Below are 17,880 nucleotides of genomic sequence, written 5' to 3' on the forward strand. Positions count from 1 at the left end.
GCATCTTAAGATAATTGTGGGGGTTGGGGGGGGGGAATTTTTTTTTCTCCAGGTGTGGAGGGGCACCATCGCCCGCATCCGGTACCGGCGCATGAGGGCCGCCCTGGTCATCCTGCGGGCCTACCGCCACTACAAGGTCAAGTCGTACATCCAGGAGCTGAACCGCCGCTTCTGCAACGTGCGCTCCATGAAGGACCGCGGCCGCCACGTCAAGTGGCCCACGCCGCCCAAAGTTCTGCGCAAGTTTGAGGATTCGCTCAGGAGCATCTATAACAGGTACGCGGGGCAGGATGAGGATGCGCAACGGGGGGTGGGGGGCACATTACGGACTGCTCCCTTCTTGAGCATTTGTCATCACACCATTTTTTTTTTCCCTCAAATTTCTTAGTTCAAATGATTTTATTTGGTCTTAAAACACAAATGCGGTCCTTGAGTACAATAGTGTGCACACCCGCCCCTCTTGAGCTTTTTGCTTGTGATTTCAAATATTCATTCCGAGTGCAGCCAGCCAGTGTGGCTTCTCAGCCGGTGTTTTTCCAAAGCCGGCAGCCGCGGAGTTGACCCGTGAACCGCTGCAGGCTGACGAGGCCTCGGGTCTCGTTTCTTTTTCCCGATGCGGCCCTTTGAAGCATGTTTCCTTTGATTAACACTGGTTTGTTGTTGTTGTTGTTTTTTTTTCTTTTATTCCCCGCATCCACCAAAAAACCTTTCATCCTGAGAGCAGTCTGCACAGCGAGAACTTTGCCCCGCCGGAGACGATGGAGGAGTCGACTCGGGTCGATTTTTTTTTTTTTTTTTCCCCCTCTCTAATAAGGCGTTTGTATTTTCTTTCTTTCCCCCCCCCCCTGGCCATCATTTTCCCTTCTGCAAGGTGGTGGGCATGGACGCTAATCAAAGGCCTGAATGCAGAGGAGACTCTGCAGGTGAGAGCCAAGGTGGCCTGCCTGGAGGCCCTGAAGGGTCACAGGGTCGACCTGGGACTGCAGCGCGCCTGGGAAGGAAACTACCTGGTAAATAGTTGGACCAAACATCAATACATTGAGGAAAATTGAGGAAAGTTTCTTTTATCTCTGTAAAGGCAGCACGTGAATCGACGTCACTTTGAGAAAGATTAAATGTTTTGCCGCGGAAATAATTTGAATGTGATTTTATGTGTCAGTTTTATTCGTCAAATCTGGGCCTGCAGTGAGTTAGCATTCACTTGCTAACGTCGCTGTCATTCAAAGGAAGCAAGGACAATGCCGCATTTCTATTGCGCAACCGTGAATCTATTGACTTGAGGTCACGGAGCTGAAAAATGGCTCGCCTTTCTCGTCTCCCTTTTTCCAGAAGCGAGACAGCCCCGACAGCACCGCATCCTTCACGTTGGTCTCCAGCGAGTTGCAGCGCAGAGACAAATTCATGCGGGTCTTGTTTGCGTGCAACGTACGCAAGGTGGCTGCCAAATACACCGCCGCAGTCTGGGCACCTCTGCCGCCTTAATTTGCTTTTGCCGACTCGAATGACCGCTTGCCGTGTTTCCAGATCAACCACTTCCACAAGGCGGAGGACCGAGTTGTGCTCATCACCGACCGCCACTTGTATAAAATGGACCCTCTCAAGCAGTACAAGCCCATGAAGAGCATCCCGCTTTACAACGTAAGACGCCTTCATTTCAGCATTTGTCAGACCCTCGGGCAGATTTGGGCCACTCGCAGAGCCGAAAAAAAAGCCGCTTCAGATGACTCGGGATGCGGCGACATGGTCTGCGCTAGCCTTTTCTTTGAGATTTGAGGGGTCTTAGGACTGAGATTTTAACCTGGCGGGAGGGAAACTAAGAGCCAGGAGACAGCCGACGCCGCTGCGGTCGCATCGAGACACCGCAGAGTCGCGACAGATGGCATTGGGAGGTGGGGGGGGAAAAGGGGGGGGGGGCACGACAGGCAGAGTTTTTAGGAGCTAGCGTTCAATATTGACGACTGCTGACTTGAACTGAATGATGACAAAAGATGTGTAATGACTTAGAGTGGTATTTCTTTCCCCACCTGGAAGTCCACGTGACATCCTGATGAAAAGGTCTATATAGCTAAAATGAGGGGTGGGGGGGGGCATTCGCATCTACTGCTCGGCTAACACCTGTGCAAAAATGACATTGATTGCGCAACATCTTGGCATCAGCTACTTTGGAACTTACCCCCCCCCCCCTCACAACACTTCCGACAACCATCTCCACCTGATCCCGCACCGTCTCCGCTCCCTTCCCGCCGTTGTCATGCCAACTTCCCAGGAGACGGCGTCGTCATGGCGACGGAGCGGATCAGCTGATGTGTGGCGGCGCTTCTCTTCCACCTTCTGTTTCCCCGAAGAGAGCCATTCATCTCCTCCGCTTCCCTTTTTCTACCTTTTCCGCCCTCCCGTAGCGTCCGTGCGGCCATTTTAGCTTAGGGGCGTGCAGAAGCCAAAGAAAATTGCTGTTGTTTTTTTTTTTTTAGTTTACACATCAGACAATCGAACAGACGGCGGGACAGACGAGTGGCCGCCGAGGCTTCATTCGGCGGATCAAAAGTGATTTAGTGGATCAAGGCGAGAAAACAAATCAGAAAGTGTCGTTAGCAGCAGGCTGCCCGACAATTAAACCGACAAAATGCAGTAAACGCGGCGCCGCGAACAGGGGTGTCACAATGGGGTCCCAACGAAGCGACTGGAAAAACTCCCTTGTCGTTTGGATGTCTCGGCAAAAGCGAGATGAAGCGCAGCAGAAGGTCGAAACCGCTTATCTTCCTTCCTTCTCTGCCGGCGTCTTTAAAGATACATAAAAGTCAAACTAATGGTTCTGGTCCTGCTGCTTTTGATTAAAAGACGAATTAACTGCTGCCCCCAGGCGAGGCGCCTCTAAATCTTGATCTGCCTTGACTTTGACGGATTATTTTCTCCTTCCCGACTCAGTTTGACAGTCAAGCCAACTTCACCGCATCGTTCCTCTCACTGGACGCCAACACCGGCGGCGCAACACGATAAAATGTAGACGCTCACTTTGTCGGCCATTTTGCTCGTTTTCGATTGACATGCGTGCTAATGCGTGGCAGGTGACGGGCATGAGCGTGTCTCCGGGCAAGGACCAGCTGGTGGTTTTCCATACCAAGGACAGCCGGGACCTGGTGGTGTGCCTGCAGGGCCTGGTGCCCGCCAACGAGAGCCGCATCGGCGAGCTGGTCGGCGCCCTCCTCAGCCACTTCAAGAGGTAAGACTGCCCCCCCCCTCAGCGCTCCCGTTTCCTCTTGGCTAAAGTCGCATTCTCTTAGCGTGCCGTTAGCATAGCGTAACAATTGTAGCTTGGTGATAATTGTCCTCGGTGGAAATGAAATATTTGCAGCTAGAACTGATTAATGGCGTTTCACGTCACTGTGACACACAGATTTTTTTTTTTTTTTTTTTTGTCGCCACGCACGGGATTATCCTTCACGTGTCCTTCAAAGACCAACGGACCCCCACACTCCCTTTTTGTCGCTAAATTGTTGTTTGTTTCGTCGTTTCTTCTAAAACAAAAAAAAAAACAACAACAACAAAAAAGGAGCTTCGACTTCCTCCATGTTTTTTTTAACGAGCCGCATCTCGCTCGTCTTTGGCGCACCCCAGCCGAGCCCACCTCAGCCTCACTTGTCTCCCCCCTTCCCCCACCCTCCCCAGTTTCATTGCTGAGGAAGAGATGAAATATTTAAAGCCGCGCTGCTGCTGGCGACTATTTTTAGAACAGCCACCGCTGTTGTCTCTCTTTTTTTTTTTCTGTGCGTTTCGAAAAAGAACAAGTGCATTTCAGCCCGCACCACAACGAGCGAGAGACGGACACGTGGGGGGTGGGGGGGAGCGCTGACGTGTTTTCCTCGCCAAGGTCACAACACTTTGTGCTGAATCAAATTGTTTTTGTCCTGAGTGCACTCGTCTTCCTTCTCTCCCCACCTTCCTGCCCTCATTGTGTCCCCCCCCCCGTTGCCTCCATCCTGTATTTCCTGTTCCATCTTTTCCTCGCCCCTGTAGCGCACATCCTTCCATCCTTCTCACTTATTATTTATGCTCTTTTCTTTCTATACCTGCTCTGCTCTTGCCCCCCCCCCCCCCCGTTGGTTCCATACTTTCCTCATTGACTTGATTCCTCAGACGCTGTTCCTTTTCTGTTTCACTTGGCCTTCAGTCCTTCTCTCTCTTGAATTTGCTTCCATTTTTTCTTCTCATCTTCCGCCCCTCCCCCATTTGTCTCAAATTGTCTCCCCCTTCCTCTCAACGCGTCCCCCCCTTTTCCCTAATCCATGCCACTCCCTCATTCCTGCCCCCCTTACCCATCCCCCTTTTCTTTCCTCACCCACCAACTGCGCCGATTCTCCTCTTGTGTTTTCCACCTGACATTCCTGGTCTTGGTCTTTTGCTTCCCCCCCCCCCCCCCCCCCCCCCCCACTTGCCTCTCGTTTCCTTTCTGGGGCGCTGCGGATGCAGTTGCCATAGCGACAGCTGCTTCCATGTTTATCTGATCGGTAAGCGATCCATTCCTACGCCCGTAGGCCGCCTGCATTTTTGCAGACTGGGACGATGTAAGTCCTCCCCTCTTCAAGCATTTCCACTTGTATCTTTTTGTGTGTGTGAAAGGAGACGTTTCGCCCCCCCCCCCCCCCCACCACCACCACAATCGCTGAAATTAGCTTTATCGCGGGCCACCATCCGTCCTTGCTCTTTCCGTGTGGCACTTGCCTGATGACCTCGTTTCCTCAGCGCCATCCATCGAAGTTCAACACCTTTCCTGGTCTTCCAGCTCCCACCCAATCAATTGAAAAATTGTCCGTAGGTGTGGTTGATAATCTGCAATAATTTTGCGATGGATAAAAATCAAATAAAATAGACGCCAGTACGAATATCCATCCTAATTGTTAGCCAGCCAATGTCATTTTCCATCACACGTTAGCATTAAGCTATCAACGGCATTCCTCGAGCACAGTTGTTCTATTTTCAATGCTCGTTCCACACCCCCGCCGGCGCCATCTGCAGAACGTGAACCGCCGCCGCCGCCGCCGCCGCTGCCGCCGCCGCTGCCGCCGCTTTTTCTACGTTTCCGGTTCCGCCTCACCTCCCACTCATCCGCTGAGGCGGCCCGTTTCTTTGATCGCCGCATGTGCGGATTCCCGGATGACAGCTGTTATTGGCGGGCGCTATTTACCTGCCGTCCCGCGGGAAGCTGGACACTCGATGTCCGCATGTCATGAGCGCGGCCTCCCGTGGGGGGGTGGGGGTGTGGGGGGGTGACACGCGTCTGCCTTTTATTGCCCCTCTTTGGACTGACTGTTGTTTAAACGTGACTGAAGTCACTGCAGACATATGGAGCAGGTCGAGGAGCCAACATGTGAGCAGCCTCTGCGATGCATGAATAACATAATAAGCCAATAATGCTCATCCAAAAAAACATCACCTGCTGCTGTTTTCCTCTCTACAAGTGTCGCAGGCAAAGGTGGCAGAAGCACTCGCATGATTTTAAAAAGACAACCCAAAAAAAAAAACTTTGCACTTTCCAGTACAGTAACGGAGGATTTACTCTTCTCGCCTGCGGTGGTAACTAACATTGCGTCTTGTGAATAATCCACTGCCTTGTTGGGAATTTGCCGCACTGGAAATGATCACAGGTGGAGCCGTTTCCGTGCAAATAACCATCTCGGAGCTTCTGAGCTGCAGGCTGTTTGAGTAAATCCGCAAGAAGACACGAGGAAGGCGCTATTGATTAAATGTATTCCAGAGGGAGAGAAAGTCGATCTTTAGATCCTCCAGGCCGAGGCTGCTGCTGAGCTGAGCTGAACATCGGACAAAAGCAGGGCGCTGGTGCTCTATCTATGCTCACTCAGCACAGATGCGTGAATAACAAGGAGCGGAGAAAAGCTTCCAGCGGTTCTAATTAGCATTTTTCTCCTTCACATGCCCTTTTTATCAGAAGGGCGCGAAGTGCACTGTTGAAATGCGCATGCTAATTAGCTGTGCATTGATCAAACCCATGCAGGATAATCCGGAAACTGCGCAGTTAATCCTTCACTGGGATTATAACCTTTTGATCGGCCTTGGTGACGGGCGAGCTGCTCACATCCCACTCGGTCCCCACTTGTGAGCGAGTGCCTCGTTGCTTGCTGTGTGAGAGACTTGGGGGAGAAGGATCATCCCGCAACCTTAAAAATCATCTTTTATTCCCCCCCCCAAATTCTATTTATCGACGCAATTGTGATTTTATTGCGTTCTCTATTTCGAGACCGCTTTGCGTGTGTCTAATCGTCAGTGTTTGCCCTTCGCGCCAAGCGCAGCACGCCTCTGGCATCTCGGCAAGACACGCCCGCACAATCGCAACAGTACCTTTTGGCTGGCGGCCATGACAGATGGAGGAGGTGGGCTTGGAGAGGTTGCCACGGCAACCAGCACTGACTTCTCCCCTCCGCTCCAACTGAAGCTGCATGCGGAGGCGTGCGATGTGGGCGGCGTGTTTGCGTTCGTGATTGAATTGTGTGTGTGTGTGTGCGTGTGTGTCTGACTGACTTGACTCGTTGTGATTGCGTAACAAGTTGCCGTCATCAGGTGATGACTTGCCCCCAGTTTATCTGGGTGTGGAAAGGCCGATGTGTTTTTGCTAGCGAGCGGGCTACTTTCAGTTTCAAGGAGGGAGCGTAGCATGCTTCCAGATGAGCGGGAGCAATTTTTTTTTTCTTCAGGGCCGTATCATCTAACTCCAACCAAGTCATCGCAACTCAATCGGATTTTAAGTAATGTACAAAAACAACAAACAAACAACCATTAGCATTAGCGCAAGTTTAGCCGTCAATGATTTGTGTACGTTTTGCCCTTAACGAATGTTATCCGTGTGTGGCAGCGAGCGCAGGAAGCTGCAGGTGAACGTCAACAGTCCCATCCACTGCAGCATGAAAGGCCGCAAGTGCACGGTGGTGGTGGAGCCCAAAATCAACCAATCGCAGCCCGACTTCACCAAGAGCCGCGCCGGCTACGTGCTGGCCGTCCCCGCCAACTGAAGGGCGCCGAGTTGGCGGGCGGCGGCGACGACCACGACGATGCCCTCAGCAAACCGGAAAGGTGATGGACTGCTTTTCTCTGTTCTGGGCGGGGTTTTACTGAGTTGTCCAATCGCAGCGTTAAAAAGTTCGCACTGCTGGATCAATCACCAAAGTGATGTTCTCCACCCCCCCACACCCTCGCTTTTTTTTTTTTTTGCTATGTGCAATATTGTTCTCTTTTTATTGTCAATCCACGAATGACTTTTATGTTTGTGAAGGATGTTAAAAAAAATGTTAATTATTAATGGTCGTCCATGCCAAAGGTGTTTCTTGACATTTTAGTTGGGCTGTGTTGACCACGCCTGCAATTTAATTAAAATAATTTAAAAAATTGCACGACGATGTGACTTTTCCATCCCGGCAAAAATACGTCTGTTCATAAAGATTACGAGGGGACTTTGCACCCTAAAAGTTCTGCTCGGAAATGTCGCGTAAACCCGACAAGCCAAACACTATAATTATTATTATTATTATTTTCATAAATGCATGGTTAAAATGAATACACGCGAGTGCGCTGTAATGAAGGGAATCTCAGTCGAATCAGATGTTTTTTTTTTTTATGTCAGTCCGCGTTAGCCGGCATGCTAACAGATGCGAATGGATTTAAGACCGAAAGGAGCCGCACACGCAGACGCACCCGCCATGTTGTGTGACAAAGTGAAGTGTGAGCCAAAGGTCGTCGTGGTTTGTGTCCAGCGGTGTGGCGCCCAAGCGGCGAGTACGTGCGCTCGAGTCCCTGAGCCGCTCGTTAGCCCGATATTCCGCGCTCGGCCTCGGGAGCAACTTGCACACAGTCACGCCAAGAAAGGGTAAAGGAGGACTTCCTTCCTCTTTAGTTCCTTTCTCCCTTCCTGTTCTCCTTACGCCCTCGTCTGCTTCTTACTTCATTCTGACCCTCCCTAAAAGTCTCAAAATTGGAGCGGCGACACGTACCTAAAAATCGGGTGATATCTGCCAACGTGACCAAACAAACTGGACTGTTTGCGCGTTGGCTGTATGCCTTCAAGGGGCGTGGCCTTGCCAATGGCATCCGATTGGCCCGTTAGTCTGAGTCTGGGCGTCGAGTTGTGGCCAGCAGCAGCATCCACTTGTGGGTGGGGCTCTCCTTGCCCACATGGGCGGGCATCACTTCAATTCTGCCATTTTATTTTTTGTATCACTCCGGTCCAACTAAAGTGACTCAATCGCTCCCAAGCCGGGACGCTTGTAAGTCAAGGTGCCTCTGGAACCGTAACGAGATGCGCACTTGAAATGACTCCCATGTTGCACCTGTGCCAAGTACCCGTCGTTGGTTTTCCATCGCGTGTGCGCCAAAATTCCGTCATTGCCCATTATTTATTTGGTGGTATTCATGCGGTCACATGTGCCTCATTTGATATCCTTTCTGTATTTGTCATATTCTCAGAGCAATAAATAAACCCTACATGCAGTACTTGATATGCAGTCTTGTATGCAAATGTTTTCTTCGGTCACTCGAGTAAAATCAAATGTGTGTGTGTGTGTGTGTGTGTGTACAGGAAGTTGGTGACGACGAATCACTGATGTCTGTTAATTAAGTGACGCGGTAACCACAAACGCCCCCGTTCCCCCTCCTAAGCATCCACCCCCAAAGTCCGCGCTGCCCGCTTATTGTCGCCGTGACAACAGCGCTTCATGCCTGTCATCGCGGGCGGCTCTAATTGGCTCCCGGTGAGGACTGGTTAGCGCTTCGGGCCGCTGACTCAGTAACTCACCTTGGTGTTCTTTTGCCCACCAGCAGGGATATATATTCCCTCCCCCAAACTAATTGCACGCGAAACACAACCCCACACATGAGTGGAACGATCGGTGCATTTTATTTGGATGTTATTGTTCATCACAGTACAAAAATAAATGATAATAAGCCGAACCGAGAAATGAAATCAGGAACAGCAACAGCTTTTTTTTTTTTTGATTTCCTTTTTTAATTTTTTTTCAATATTTTTTGGAAAAATGTGACATTTTAATAACAATCAAGAGCCCTGAAGCCCCTCCCTCCCCCGCAACCTCGCAAGCCAGCTTTGTTTCCACGCAATCGTCTGTACAAACACATTCGCGCACATACTCACACACGACCTTGTCTGCGCTAACGCGATCTATTTACAATGTACGCAACAATAGACACAAAAATCTGCAATTTTGTTGTCCCCCCCACCCCCATACACACACACACCCTTTTTTTTTTAAGCTTGTCAACTGACTCGATAATGCAAGTGGAGGTAAAAGATGCTTTTTGTTTGTCCATGATACATTTTCGTTGAGTTTCCAACAAACATCACCTTTAAGATGCCCACCTACCTGCCCCCTACCATATCACACAGCTCGGTATCCAACCAAAGGGTGCCAAAGAAGTGGGACGTGGGAGCCATTTTTTTTTTTTTTCTTTTCACTTCCAACGATTTGCACTTCCAAACTGCTTGGTGGAAAGTTGACGTGGGAAATCACCTCCAAAAAGTCAAACGGGAAAGATTTAGAAGATAAAAACTCGAAGGACGGCTATAATATTGGAGAATTGTTGTGGTGGCGCTGGTCAGATTGTTCCCGCGATAAATCCTCAACCAGAAGCAATCTTCATTCCCGCCAAAGATGAGAGAAAAAAAAACGCAGAAGCTCGAATGTTCACGGAGCTGAGGTGATGGCACTGTCCACGCGAGACGACGAGCACGCTAAGTCGCAAAAATGTGAGCAGGCAGAGCTAAAATCAACACGAATGCAGAGCATCAAGTCCCCAAAAAAAGAAGAGGAGAAAGGTTCGTTGCTCTCAGGTGGCTGGCACGCGTGCAAAACCATGAAATTCTAATCATCATCATCATCATCATCATGAATTATTACAAAAGAAAATGAGCTTGTTCCAGAAGTGCCGTAAATAAAAAGCAATAAATACGCTCCACACAGCTGTGAAAACATCCACTAACTTGTCGTATTAGATGGAGGAGGAAAAAAAAAAAGTCTCGACGATGCAACGTTGCGTCCCAGCGTTTCCCCGCTTTGTCTAGTCCGAGAGAACGCCCCCCCTCCCCTCCAAAAAAAAAAAAGTCCCAAACCTCAACGGCTTAGCTGACGATCCGTCCCAAGCTCATCAAAAGTCCACGCGAGTCCGCGTTGACGACGAACGCCAGTCAGGCGATGGCCCTCCTGCGGGGCACACGACAGGGGCAAAGGTCACACACTTGCTTTGGCTCTCAAACTGATTTTTATCGGGTAGATTGAAGTCCCCGCCCCCAATCCCCATTCTCACCGGTCCAGGCCGACGAGCAGGCGGCCGCGCTCTTCCTCTTTCTGGCTCTCGTTCTTGAGGTCAGCAAAGACCTGCGTAAAGTAGTGCGGGTCCGAGTTGATCTGCAGCATCTTGGCGCTCATCAGGTCGATGATGGACAGGCAGCGGTCCCAGAAGGCCTCCTTGGAGCTCTCCACCAGGAAGGGCTTGAGCGGGTAGGAGATCTCGTTGCCCATGTAGGAGTAGGACAGGTAGAGGCAGGTGAGCAGCACGGCCTGCAGCTCGTGCTCGCCGCCCACCTCCGAGGAGACCACGTCGCGGCAAAGCATGTAGACGAAGACCACGTTGGCGGGCGTGATGAAGCCCTGGTCCTGCCAGCCCTGGAGCAGGAGCGAGCGGTCCACGCTGCGCAGCCACAGCACCGGCTCGGTGGGCGACAGGTGCTTGAGGCGGTAGCAGCGCCGGCACAGGAAGTCGCCCAGGCAGCGCAGCAGCTCGCTGGTGGACGCCTGCACGATCACCCGCTTGGGGGTCCCGGGCACGGCGGCGGCGGCCGCCGCCGCCGGGGCCTTCTTGAGCGAGGGGCAGTCGTCGGAGGCCTTGTCGCCCCCCGCCGCGCTCTGGTCCTGCGCGAAGGACGACAGGTTGGCGCACGACTGCGACTTCTTCAGGTTCTCGCTGTTCAGGTGGCTGACGTCGCTCTGGTAGGTGGCGTTGGGCTGCACCTTCTTGGAGCCCTTCTTCTTGGCCGACGCGGCCACGATGCGCTTCCACGGCAGCACGTTGATGAGCGAGTGGCGCTTCAGGCCCTTGTCTTTGGCGTTCTTGCTGTTTTGCACCGCCGTGTAGTGGCCCACCGTGGCCGGCCCGTCCTCAAAAAGGGCCGCCTTGCGGTAGCTGGGCGACAGGGATAGCACGGTTCCCATGGCGACGGCGAGGGCGCGACCGAAGATCTCGGTGGGGCGGAAAAGACGGCGGCCAAGGCCTCGTCTGCGTCGCTCAGCTTTCCCTCTGCCAAGAGCCAAGGAGCCAATTGAACGTGATGTCGTACAACGTTACATTGAAGAATGTTAAAATCTTTCCCAAGTTACAAATCCCCCGAGCAACCCAGCCGAAACTTGGCTCGGTTCGCCGTAAACCACTGCCGATGGCCTCCTGAACCTTTCACTGCATCATCTTGAGATGTTTACCCACCCAACTTTGCGCTCCCCCCCCCCGGACCCCACAAAGCAGCCCTACTGGAATCTTTCATAATGTTCCTAACAGCAAGGCGGCTAGCAGGAAAAAAAAATAAAAAATACACCTCTAGGTGCGCCTCGGTGCTTTTGTTCACCAAATAGTTTGCGTTTCATCAAAGAAAATTGTGACTTAACGAAAAGAGATTGACCAATTGGCTTTATGCATATTAATTTTCCTTTGATTCTTATTCAGCTGTTTGTCCCTGAGGCTAGCTAGCAGCATTGACTGGACTCTGCTGCAGCGCTGGAGTGACACACACATACACACACACGCTCTCAACAGATGATGGATTTAATGAAGATAATCGGACCCAATGATCAACCATATTTCATACGTGTTGCTCGTGCCTGTGCCACACTGTGTAAAAAAATAACCACCCAACACACACTCACACGTTTTTCATCTTTCAACAACACAAATCCATATTTCATGTTCCATGGCCGATGACTGAATCATGCATCCACCATCACTAAAATGGACGCCAGAAATGTAAACAGCGTTCTCAGAGTCCACTCGGGTGCATCTCGAGCGCCATGTAGTAGATATGGGGGGTATCGTTTGCAAGAAACGAGCAGGTAATTATGTCAATGTTTCTAATCGCCTTCAATGCAGCAGCAAGTCAACCAAGCCGAACCTTCAGTTTATCATCCTGCATCACTTCGGTGCCGTCATCCGTGAGAAAAACAGCAGTTTATACCACCAGAAACGAGTGTACAGCTGATTTTTGTGGATTTTTAATGCTAATTTCGGCTCGCGGGTGCTCTCCGTGGTTCTGAAGATGAGCCCGGTCGTGGATACGAGTCTATTTATAGCCACCCTTGTGAAAAATAAAAAATCAATACTCGTGAAAAGGGACGTTCTTATTTTACATCCTCACATGTATTTCAGTTTTACATCCGAGCAAAAAGACAAATCGAATGAAAATAAAGCTTACCCGCAGGTCTTGGAATGACTGTGCAGCGACGACGACGATGAGCACGAGCTTCTTGCCCCTCATGAACGGCGACTGACGAGCATCTCGGTCCGTTTCAAAGCCGCCGTGAGAAGCAATAATCTCCGACGGTAAAATATCACAAATCTACCAAGACGGGAAAACACGCAAGGGATGCGCAGGGAGGATGCTGGGGATGCGGATGCGCTCCTTGTGCTGCTCCCGCGGCCGTGATGCTGCGAGCCGGCTGATGCGGAGCGCCGCGTTTTGTCGTGTGCTGTGTATCGTGCCGTGTTGTGTTGTGTTGTGCAGTGATGGCGCAAAGGCGGTGGTCCTCCTGTACAGCGTCCGCGCCGCGCAGCCGCTTGTAGAACGAGTGCGGGCGAAGAAACCCGCAGGCGCGGTGTACAGTGCAGCGCGTGCACCTGAACGCCCCACCAAGCGTCCGGTGATTGGAGGATGTTTGCGCTTGACCCAATTCCAGTTACATTGACACTAATCTCGCCTCCCCAAGGGCTAAATCAATAGGAAATGTGCTCATTTGATGTTCGACACACGTGTTATCTCTGCAAAGAGCAAATATTGATTGTCGGGAAAATGTAGTCAAACCGTAAACGGTAAAGAGGAATACTTTTTTAATTTTCTGTAAGAATCTAAAACGTCAGAAGAACCAAAATAAACAATTGCTGCTATGGGATTGTTATGATGATTCCTGAAATAACATGAGATTAAATATTAATATCATATGTCTTCATAAGTTCCACCACACTCTGTGGTTCAAATATAGGTTCGATGTGATTTTGTATCGTTTGTTAACATGAAGTGATTTATTGAATATAGTCCGCTTTCTATTAGTTATTGTCATAACACAAAGGGCTATTTGGGCGTTAAACTTCATTTCCCGGCATGCTCCCGGTCACCATGAGGTCACATCCTGTACGCACTTGCCATTCAGGCTGCACTTTGAATAAGGAAGATGGCGGCTGCAGCAGTGGTCGAGTTTCAGAGAGCTCAGTCTCTCATTAGCACGGACCGAGACGCCTCCATCGACATCCTGCACTCGATCGGTACGTGTCACGCTTTTATTTCGAAGCTGGGGAGCCCTTTGCCGTGCGGTGGGGGGTGTTTTCTAGCCGCTTGGTCGCTCGCGGGCCGCCGCTCGTTGGGTAGCAGCGAGCCGGCTGCGCGGTGCTGACTCACTGTTGAATGGGAGCTCCCGTCCAGCGGTAGTGGACGGCCGTTAGCCGCTTAGCCGCTCTGCTAACAGGCCTGACGCCTCAAGCAATTCGTATTTTGTTTCGTTAACATTTTTTCCCCACGGTTACCGACCTGCCAGTCGATTTTTTTATTATGTGCCGTTCGAGAATCGGTGTTGCTCAACAGCTAGCCTGTTGTCATCGTGACAGTGATTGTTCAGGCTGTGATATGTTATGTTGTGATTTTATTTGATATTTTTTGTGGATATAAGATCGTTCTTCGCGATCACACGGCAGCGTTTCGCCAACGTGTGTTCCGCTAGTTTTATGGTTTAAAAAAGCGAATTAAACGTAGGCTACGTGTAATGTATGTCATGTGTAAACACCGGCGAAGTTGCCCTCAAATTGCCTTGTCACAGTAGCGGACTTCAGCTGTCAGCCACCCCCCCCCCCCCCATTTGCAAACATCTGGTTTGACTTTGGAGAACGGTGATCAATATTCTTGCAGATTTTTGGACATTACAGGCAAACAATTAACTGAAATCATTTGCAATTTGTGCATTTTTGTCATGGTGCTTGTCATCCGCAGGGAAAAAAAAATCTGTTTTCCAGGAAGCAGAAGAATCAAGTCTTTTGGAAAATAAACGTGAAAAATGTGACACACGATTGTTACTCCCCACCACTGCTCACGAAGCGCTTCGAGCTAACGTCTTGTTACAACTTGCCTCTGCACTGAAGATACGAAAGCGAAATGCTTTGCTAAATGATGGCGCTTTTTTTCCCTTACACATTGACCTGAAGGCACCTCGGAAACATAAAATCACTGAAGAGTAGAATACAGTCAGCCATCACCAGCTCACAAAACTAATTGCCGAAATCCAAGCCAAATCCGCCTTTGCGGTCAACCATATTTGGACCGAACGACCAGGATGTGTTTGTAATGGTTTGGCGTTGGCAGTGAGGCGAGACGTCCAGGAGAACGATGAAGAAGCAGTCAGGGTCAAAGAGCAGAGCATCCTGGAGCTGGGGACGCTGCTGGCCAAGACGGGACAGGCGGCAGGTGAAAACTCCCACAAAGTGTCATCGTTTTTTTTTGTTTTTTTTCGGGCAAAGTCTCTTGTGCCTCTAATACTCATCCCCCCCCCCCCCCCTCAGAACTCGGCGGTCTGCTGAAATTTGTGCGTCCGTTCCTGATCTCCATCAGCAAGGCCAAAGCGGCCCGGCTGGTGCGCTCGCTGCTGGACTTGTTCCTGGACATGGAGGCGGCCACGGGCCAGGAGGTGGAGCTGTGCCTGGAATGCATCGAGTGGGCCAAGGCCGAGAAGAGGACCTTTTTGCGGCAAGCTCTCGAGGTGAAGACACATTTTAAAAAATAAAAAAAGGACTGACCTAAGCTCGAGGAATTGATTCCAAATGTACTGATGCGATTCATTGTTTTGGTCCGTTTCCTTCTCCTGCCTACAGGCTCGACTGATCTCGCTCTATTTTGACACCAAGAGGTATCAGGAGGCCTTGGCGCTCGGTGGGTGCTCATCATGGAGCTCTGACATCACGCATGACAAATGCCATCATGGCTGGCGACTTAAAGGCAAGTGAGATATTTTCTGCTGCCCCCCCGCAGGGTCGCAGCTGCTGCTCGAGCTGAAGAAGATGGATGACAAGGCCCTGCTGGTGGAAGTGCAGCTGCTGGAGAGCAAGACCTACCACGCCCTCAGTAACCTGCCCAAGGCCCGCGCCGCGCTCACCTCGGCGCGCACCACCGCTAACGCCATCTACTGTCCTCCCAAGCTGCAGGCGGCGCTCGACATGCAGTCAGGTGGCAACCGAGCCCTCATTGTTCATCGACGCAATTGTCGGGCCACGTAAAATGACGCGTTGGGCCTTGAGTTTGACCTTCGACGTGAACCGCTTGTCATTGTGTTCCGCGTGCAGGGATCATCCACGCGGCCGAGGAGAAGGACTGGAAGACTGCTTACTCCTACTTCTTCGAGGCTTTCGAGGGCTACGACTCCATCGACAGCCCGCGAGCCATCACGGCCCTCAAATACATGCTCCTCTGCAAGATTGTCCTCAACTCGTATGTATACGTGCAAATAGATTGGTCTCGTTGTCGTCCGGCTTCCGGATTTGATGTTGCCGGTTTTTGGGGTTTGTTTTTAATCATTGCAGACCAGAGGAGGTACAAGCTCTGGTAAGCGGGAAACTGGGCCTCCGGTACACCGGACGCCAGGTAAGGGTATTCTTTTTTTTTTTTTTTTGGCCTCTGCTCATCTGGTCTGGTTGCCTCCCCCCCCCCCCCCCCCCCCCAACATCAATTATCACTCTCCTTGCAGACAGACGCACTGAAATGCGTGGCCCAGGCCAGCAAGAACCGATCGTTAGCAGACTTTGAAAAGGTAACAGAAGTCTTAGGTTATTTTGGTCGTGTCCCACGTGAAGTTTTGTGCGTTTTCAAGCGAGCGTGTGACCCCTGCCCCCGCCCCTTCGCGCAGGCCCTCACAGAGTACAGAGCGGAACTGCGGGACGACCCCATTATCAACACGCACCTGGCCAAGCTGTACGATAACCTGCTGGAACAGAACCTCATCCGGGTCATCGAGCCCTTCTCCAGAGTGCAGGTGACCGGCTGGAATTGATTTTCTCATCGATGATTCAGCACAGAATTTTAAAGCATTATTTTTTTTTTTGTGTCCTTTCCTTCTGTTTTTCCAGATAGAACACATATCAGCTATTATCAAACTCTCAAAGGTATGTCATTTCAAGTAAAATTTTTAAATTCCTTATTGATTATTATTGATGAAACCGTTTTTTCTTCTTTTTTTTAGGAAGCTGTAGAGCGCAAATTATCGCAGATGATTCTGGATAAAAAGTTTCACGGTACAAACTATTGAACATGCACGTAGAGATGAAATGATGTCATGGCCAAATGGTCAGTGCAAAAATTGTCGCAATAGTGCATTAAAAAAAAAATTTTTTTTTTTGTTTTTTTGGGCTGGGGGCCCTCAGGAATCCTGGACCAGGGGGAAGGAGTGCTGATCATCTTCGAGGAGCCACCGGTGGACAAAACGTACGAAGCCGCTTTGGAAACCATTCAGAACATGAGCAAAGTGGTCGACTCGCTTTACAACAAAGCCAAGAAGCTGACATAGGTGACCGACGTGTTCAGAAAAGTAAACACTTGACGGTAACCAAACGATAATGATGATCATACAGATGCTGAGTGTCATTTTCCATCTTCGTCTTCAGAGCAGACCTTGCGGCCGTGGCCTGGAGGAAGCGTGCGTGTGTTTGAGCAGCTTATGTAACATTTGAAGACTGGGACAAGGGAGAAAACGACAAAAGTGCAGTGAACAGGATCCCCCCCCTGCAACCCATCAGACACACCTCAGCTCTCCCCCTCAATGGACAGTATCACATTTCTTTGTGTGTGTTTTTTGTTTTTTGTTTTTTCCTGGCCCTATTATTTTGAGATCTCATTTAAACACAGCGGCCAAGGCAGGCCATCAGGGAATCTTATTGTACCACCACAGTAAAAAGATTAAAAGGAAGAACAGTACATGCCAGTTCCACTTCTTCAGCCTTCAACCTCTGCTCCCAAAATGGCAGAAACAACACTCCCCCAGCCCCCTTTTTGATTGTTCATATTCTCTGTGGCTTTCAGAAGCACACTTAACCATTTGGGAAGGTTGGAAATTTGGTTGTACCCCCTCATTCATATCAATGCAGACAGCCCCCAGTCCCCACTGTATTTCAGAAGTTTATTAAACTCACTATATTTGCGTTTGGGTTTGTGTTTTTGTAAAAAAAAAATGAACAAAAAAATTAAAGGTTGCCACATGCCTGCCCCCCAACCCTGAATGCTCATGTATGTTAATAGAAGTGGCGAGAGGAAATTTCACCGCGAGTGCCACTCTCCCTGGCGCTTGCCTGCCTCTCGTCGGGGTGCAACGTCAAAATTCCCACCAGGCAAAAAAAAAAAAAAGGTTTTTGCCTATCAGCATCGCCGACTCCGCTCTTCTCCATTGTTAGTTTCTAGCATAAGCGTGATATGCTAGTAACCAAACAATTTGTATGTTTTTTTTGTTTGTTTTTCTCTTATAAAGACATTTTCAAAATAAATATTTTGTATTTTAAAGACATTTGTCCTGTCTCTTGGAATGACATGAAAATACATTGGCAACTGTATTGTCTCATCCAAAAAATGATTGGCACTGT

The 17,880-nt window shown here is 50.1% G+C and overlaps 3 protein-coding genes across 7 annotated transcripts in view; 2 read left to right on the forward strand and 1 right to left on the reverse strand.

The window, feature by feature from the left end:
• The window catches only part of myo1d (myosin 1D), a 53,150-nt gene extending 43,049 nt beyond the window's left edge, over positions 1-10,101 (forward strand). For 2 of the 3 annotated variants that reach the window (XM_052072158.1, XM_052072159.1), the window contains exons 18-23: positions 53-276; positions 872-1,010; positions 1,330-1,434; positions 1,525-1,638; positions 3,066-3,220; positions 6,866-10,101. In XM_052072158.1, coding sequence (XP_051928118.1) covers positions 53-276; positions 872-1,010; positions 1,330-1,434; positions 1,525-1,638; positions 3,066-3,220; positions 6,866-7,022 — 894 coding nt within the window. In that variant the 3' untranslated portion in view covers positions 7,023-10,101. Of the gene's footprint in view, positions 1-52; positions 277-871; positions 1,011-1,329; positions 1,435-1,524; positions 1,639-2,925; positions 3,001-3,065; positions 3,221-6,865 lie in introns of those variants that run through there. The other variant, XM_052072160.1, reaches the window with a different exon arrangement.
• cdk5r1b (cyclin-dependent kinase 5, regulatory subunit 1b (p35)) lies at positions 10,077-12,943 on the reverse strand. Of its 2 annotated transcripts, XM_052072167.1 has the most exons (3): positions 12,473-12,937; positions 10,321-11,310; positions 10,077-10,217 (listed from the first exon to the last, which is right to left on the reverse strand). In XM_052072167.1, the coding sequence occupies exons 2-3, from the start codon at positions 11,223-11,225 to the stop codon at positions 10,202-10,204; spliced, it is 921 nt and encodes a 306-aa protein (XP_051928127.1). In that variant the 5' UTR covers positions 11,226-11,310; positions 12,473-12,937; the 3' UTR covers positions 10,077-10,201. The 2 variants fall into 2 exon arrangements, with proteins under 2 accessions (XP_051928127.1, XP_051928128.1); XM_052072168.1 differs by lacking the exon at positions 10,077-10,217 and having other exon boundaries at positions 10,317-11,310; positions 12,473-12,943.
• Positions 12,944-13,389: 446 nt separating this feature from the next.
• On the forward strand, positions 13,390-17,800 carry psmd11b (proteasome 26S subunit, non-ATPase 11b). 2 transcript variants are annotated; one of them, XM_052072164.1, is made up of 13 exons: positions 13,390-13,536; positions 14,624-14,725; positions 14,821-15,017; positions 15,130-15,187; positions 15,287-15,481; positions 15,598-15,742; positions 15,835-15,895; positions 15,999-16,061; positions 16,158-16,283; positions 16,378-16,413; positions 16,491-16,542; positions 16,672-16,835; positions 16,912-17,800. In XM_052072164.1, the coding sequence occupies exons 1-12, from the start codon at positions 13,446-13,448 to the stop codon at positions 16,812-16,814; spliced, it is 1,269 nt and encodes a 422-aa protein (XP_051928124.1). In that variant the 5' UTR covers positions 13,390-13,445; the 3' UTR covers positions 16,815-16,835; positions 16,912-17,800. The 2 variants fall into 2 exon arrangements, with proteins under 2 accessions (XP_051928124.1, XP_051928123.1); XM_052072163.1 differs by having other exon boundaries at positions 16,672-16,814.
• The last annotated feature ends 80 nt before the right edge of the window (positions 17,801-17,880 follow it).

This window comes from Hippocampus zosterae, chromosome 7 (genome assembly GCF_025434085.1).
Source record: "Hippocampus zosterae strain Florida chromosome 7, ASM2543408v3, whole genome shotgun sequence".
NCBI classification, from domain to species: domain Eukaryota; kingdom Metazoa; phylum Chordata; class Actinopteri; order Syngnathiformes; family Syngnathidae; genus Hippocampus; species Hippocampus zosterae.

Coding starts and splice junctions, on each gene's coding strand:
- cdk5r1b (XM_052072167.1), bottom strand. CDS start 11,225: ATGGGAACCGTGCTATCCCTGTCGCCCAGCTACCGCAAGGCGGCCCTT.
- psmd11b (XM_052072164.1), top strand. CDS start 13,446: ATGGCGGCTGCAGCAGTGGTCGAGTTTCAGAGAGCTCAGTCTCTCATT. Junction 15,896..15,998: donor TCCGGTACACCGGACGCCAG/GTAAGGGTATTC, acceptor CTCTCCTTGCAG/ACAGACGCACTGAAATGCGT. Junction 16,062..16,157: donor CGTTAGCAGACTTTGAAAAG/GTAACAGAAGTC, acceptor CCCTTCGCGCAG/GCCCTCACAGAGTACAGAGC.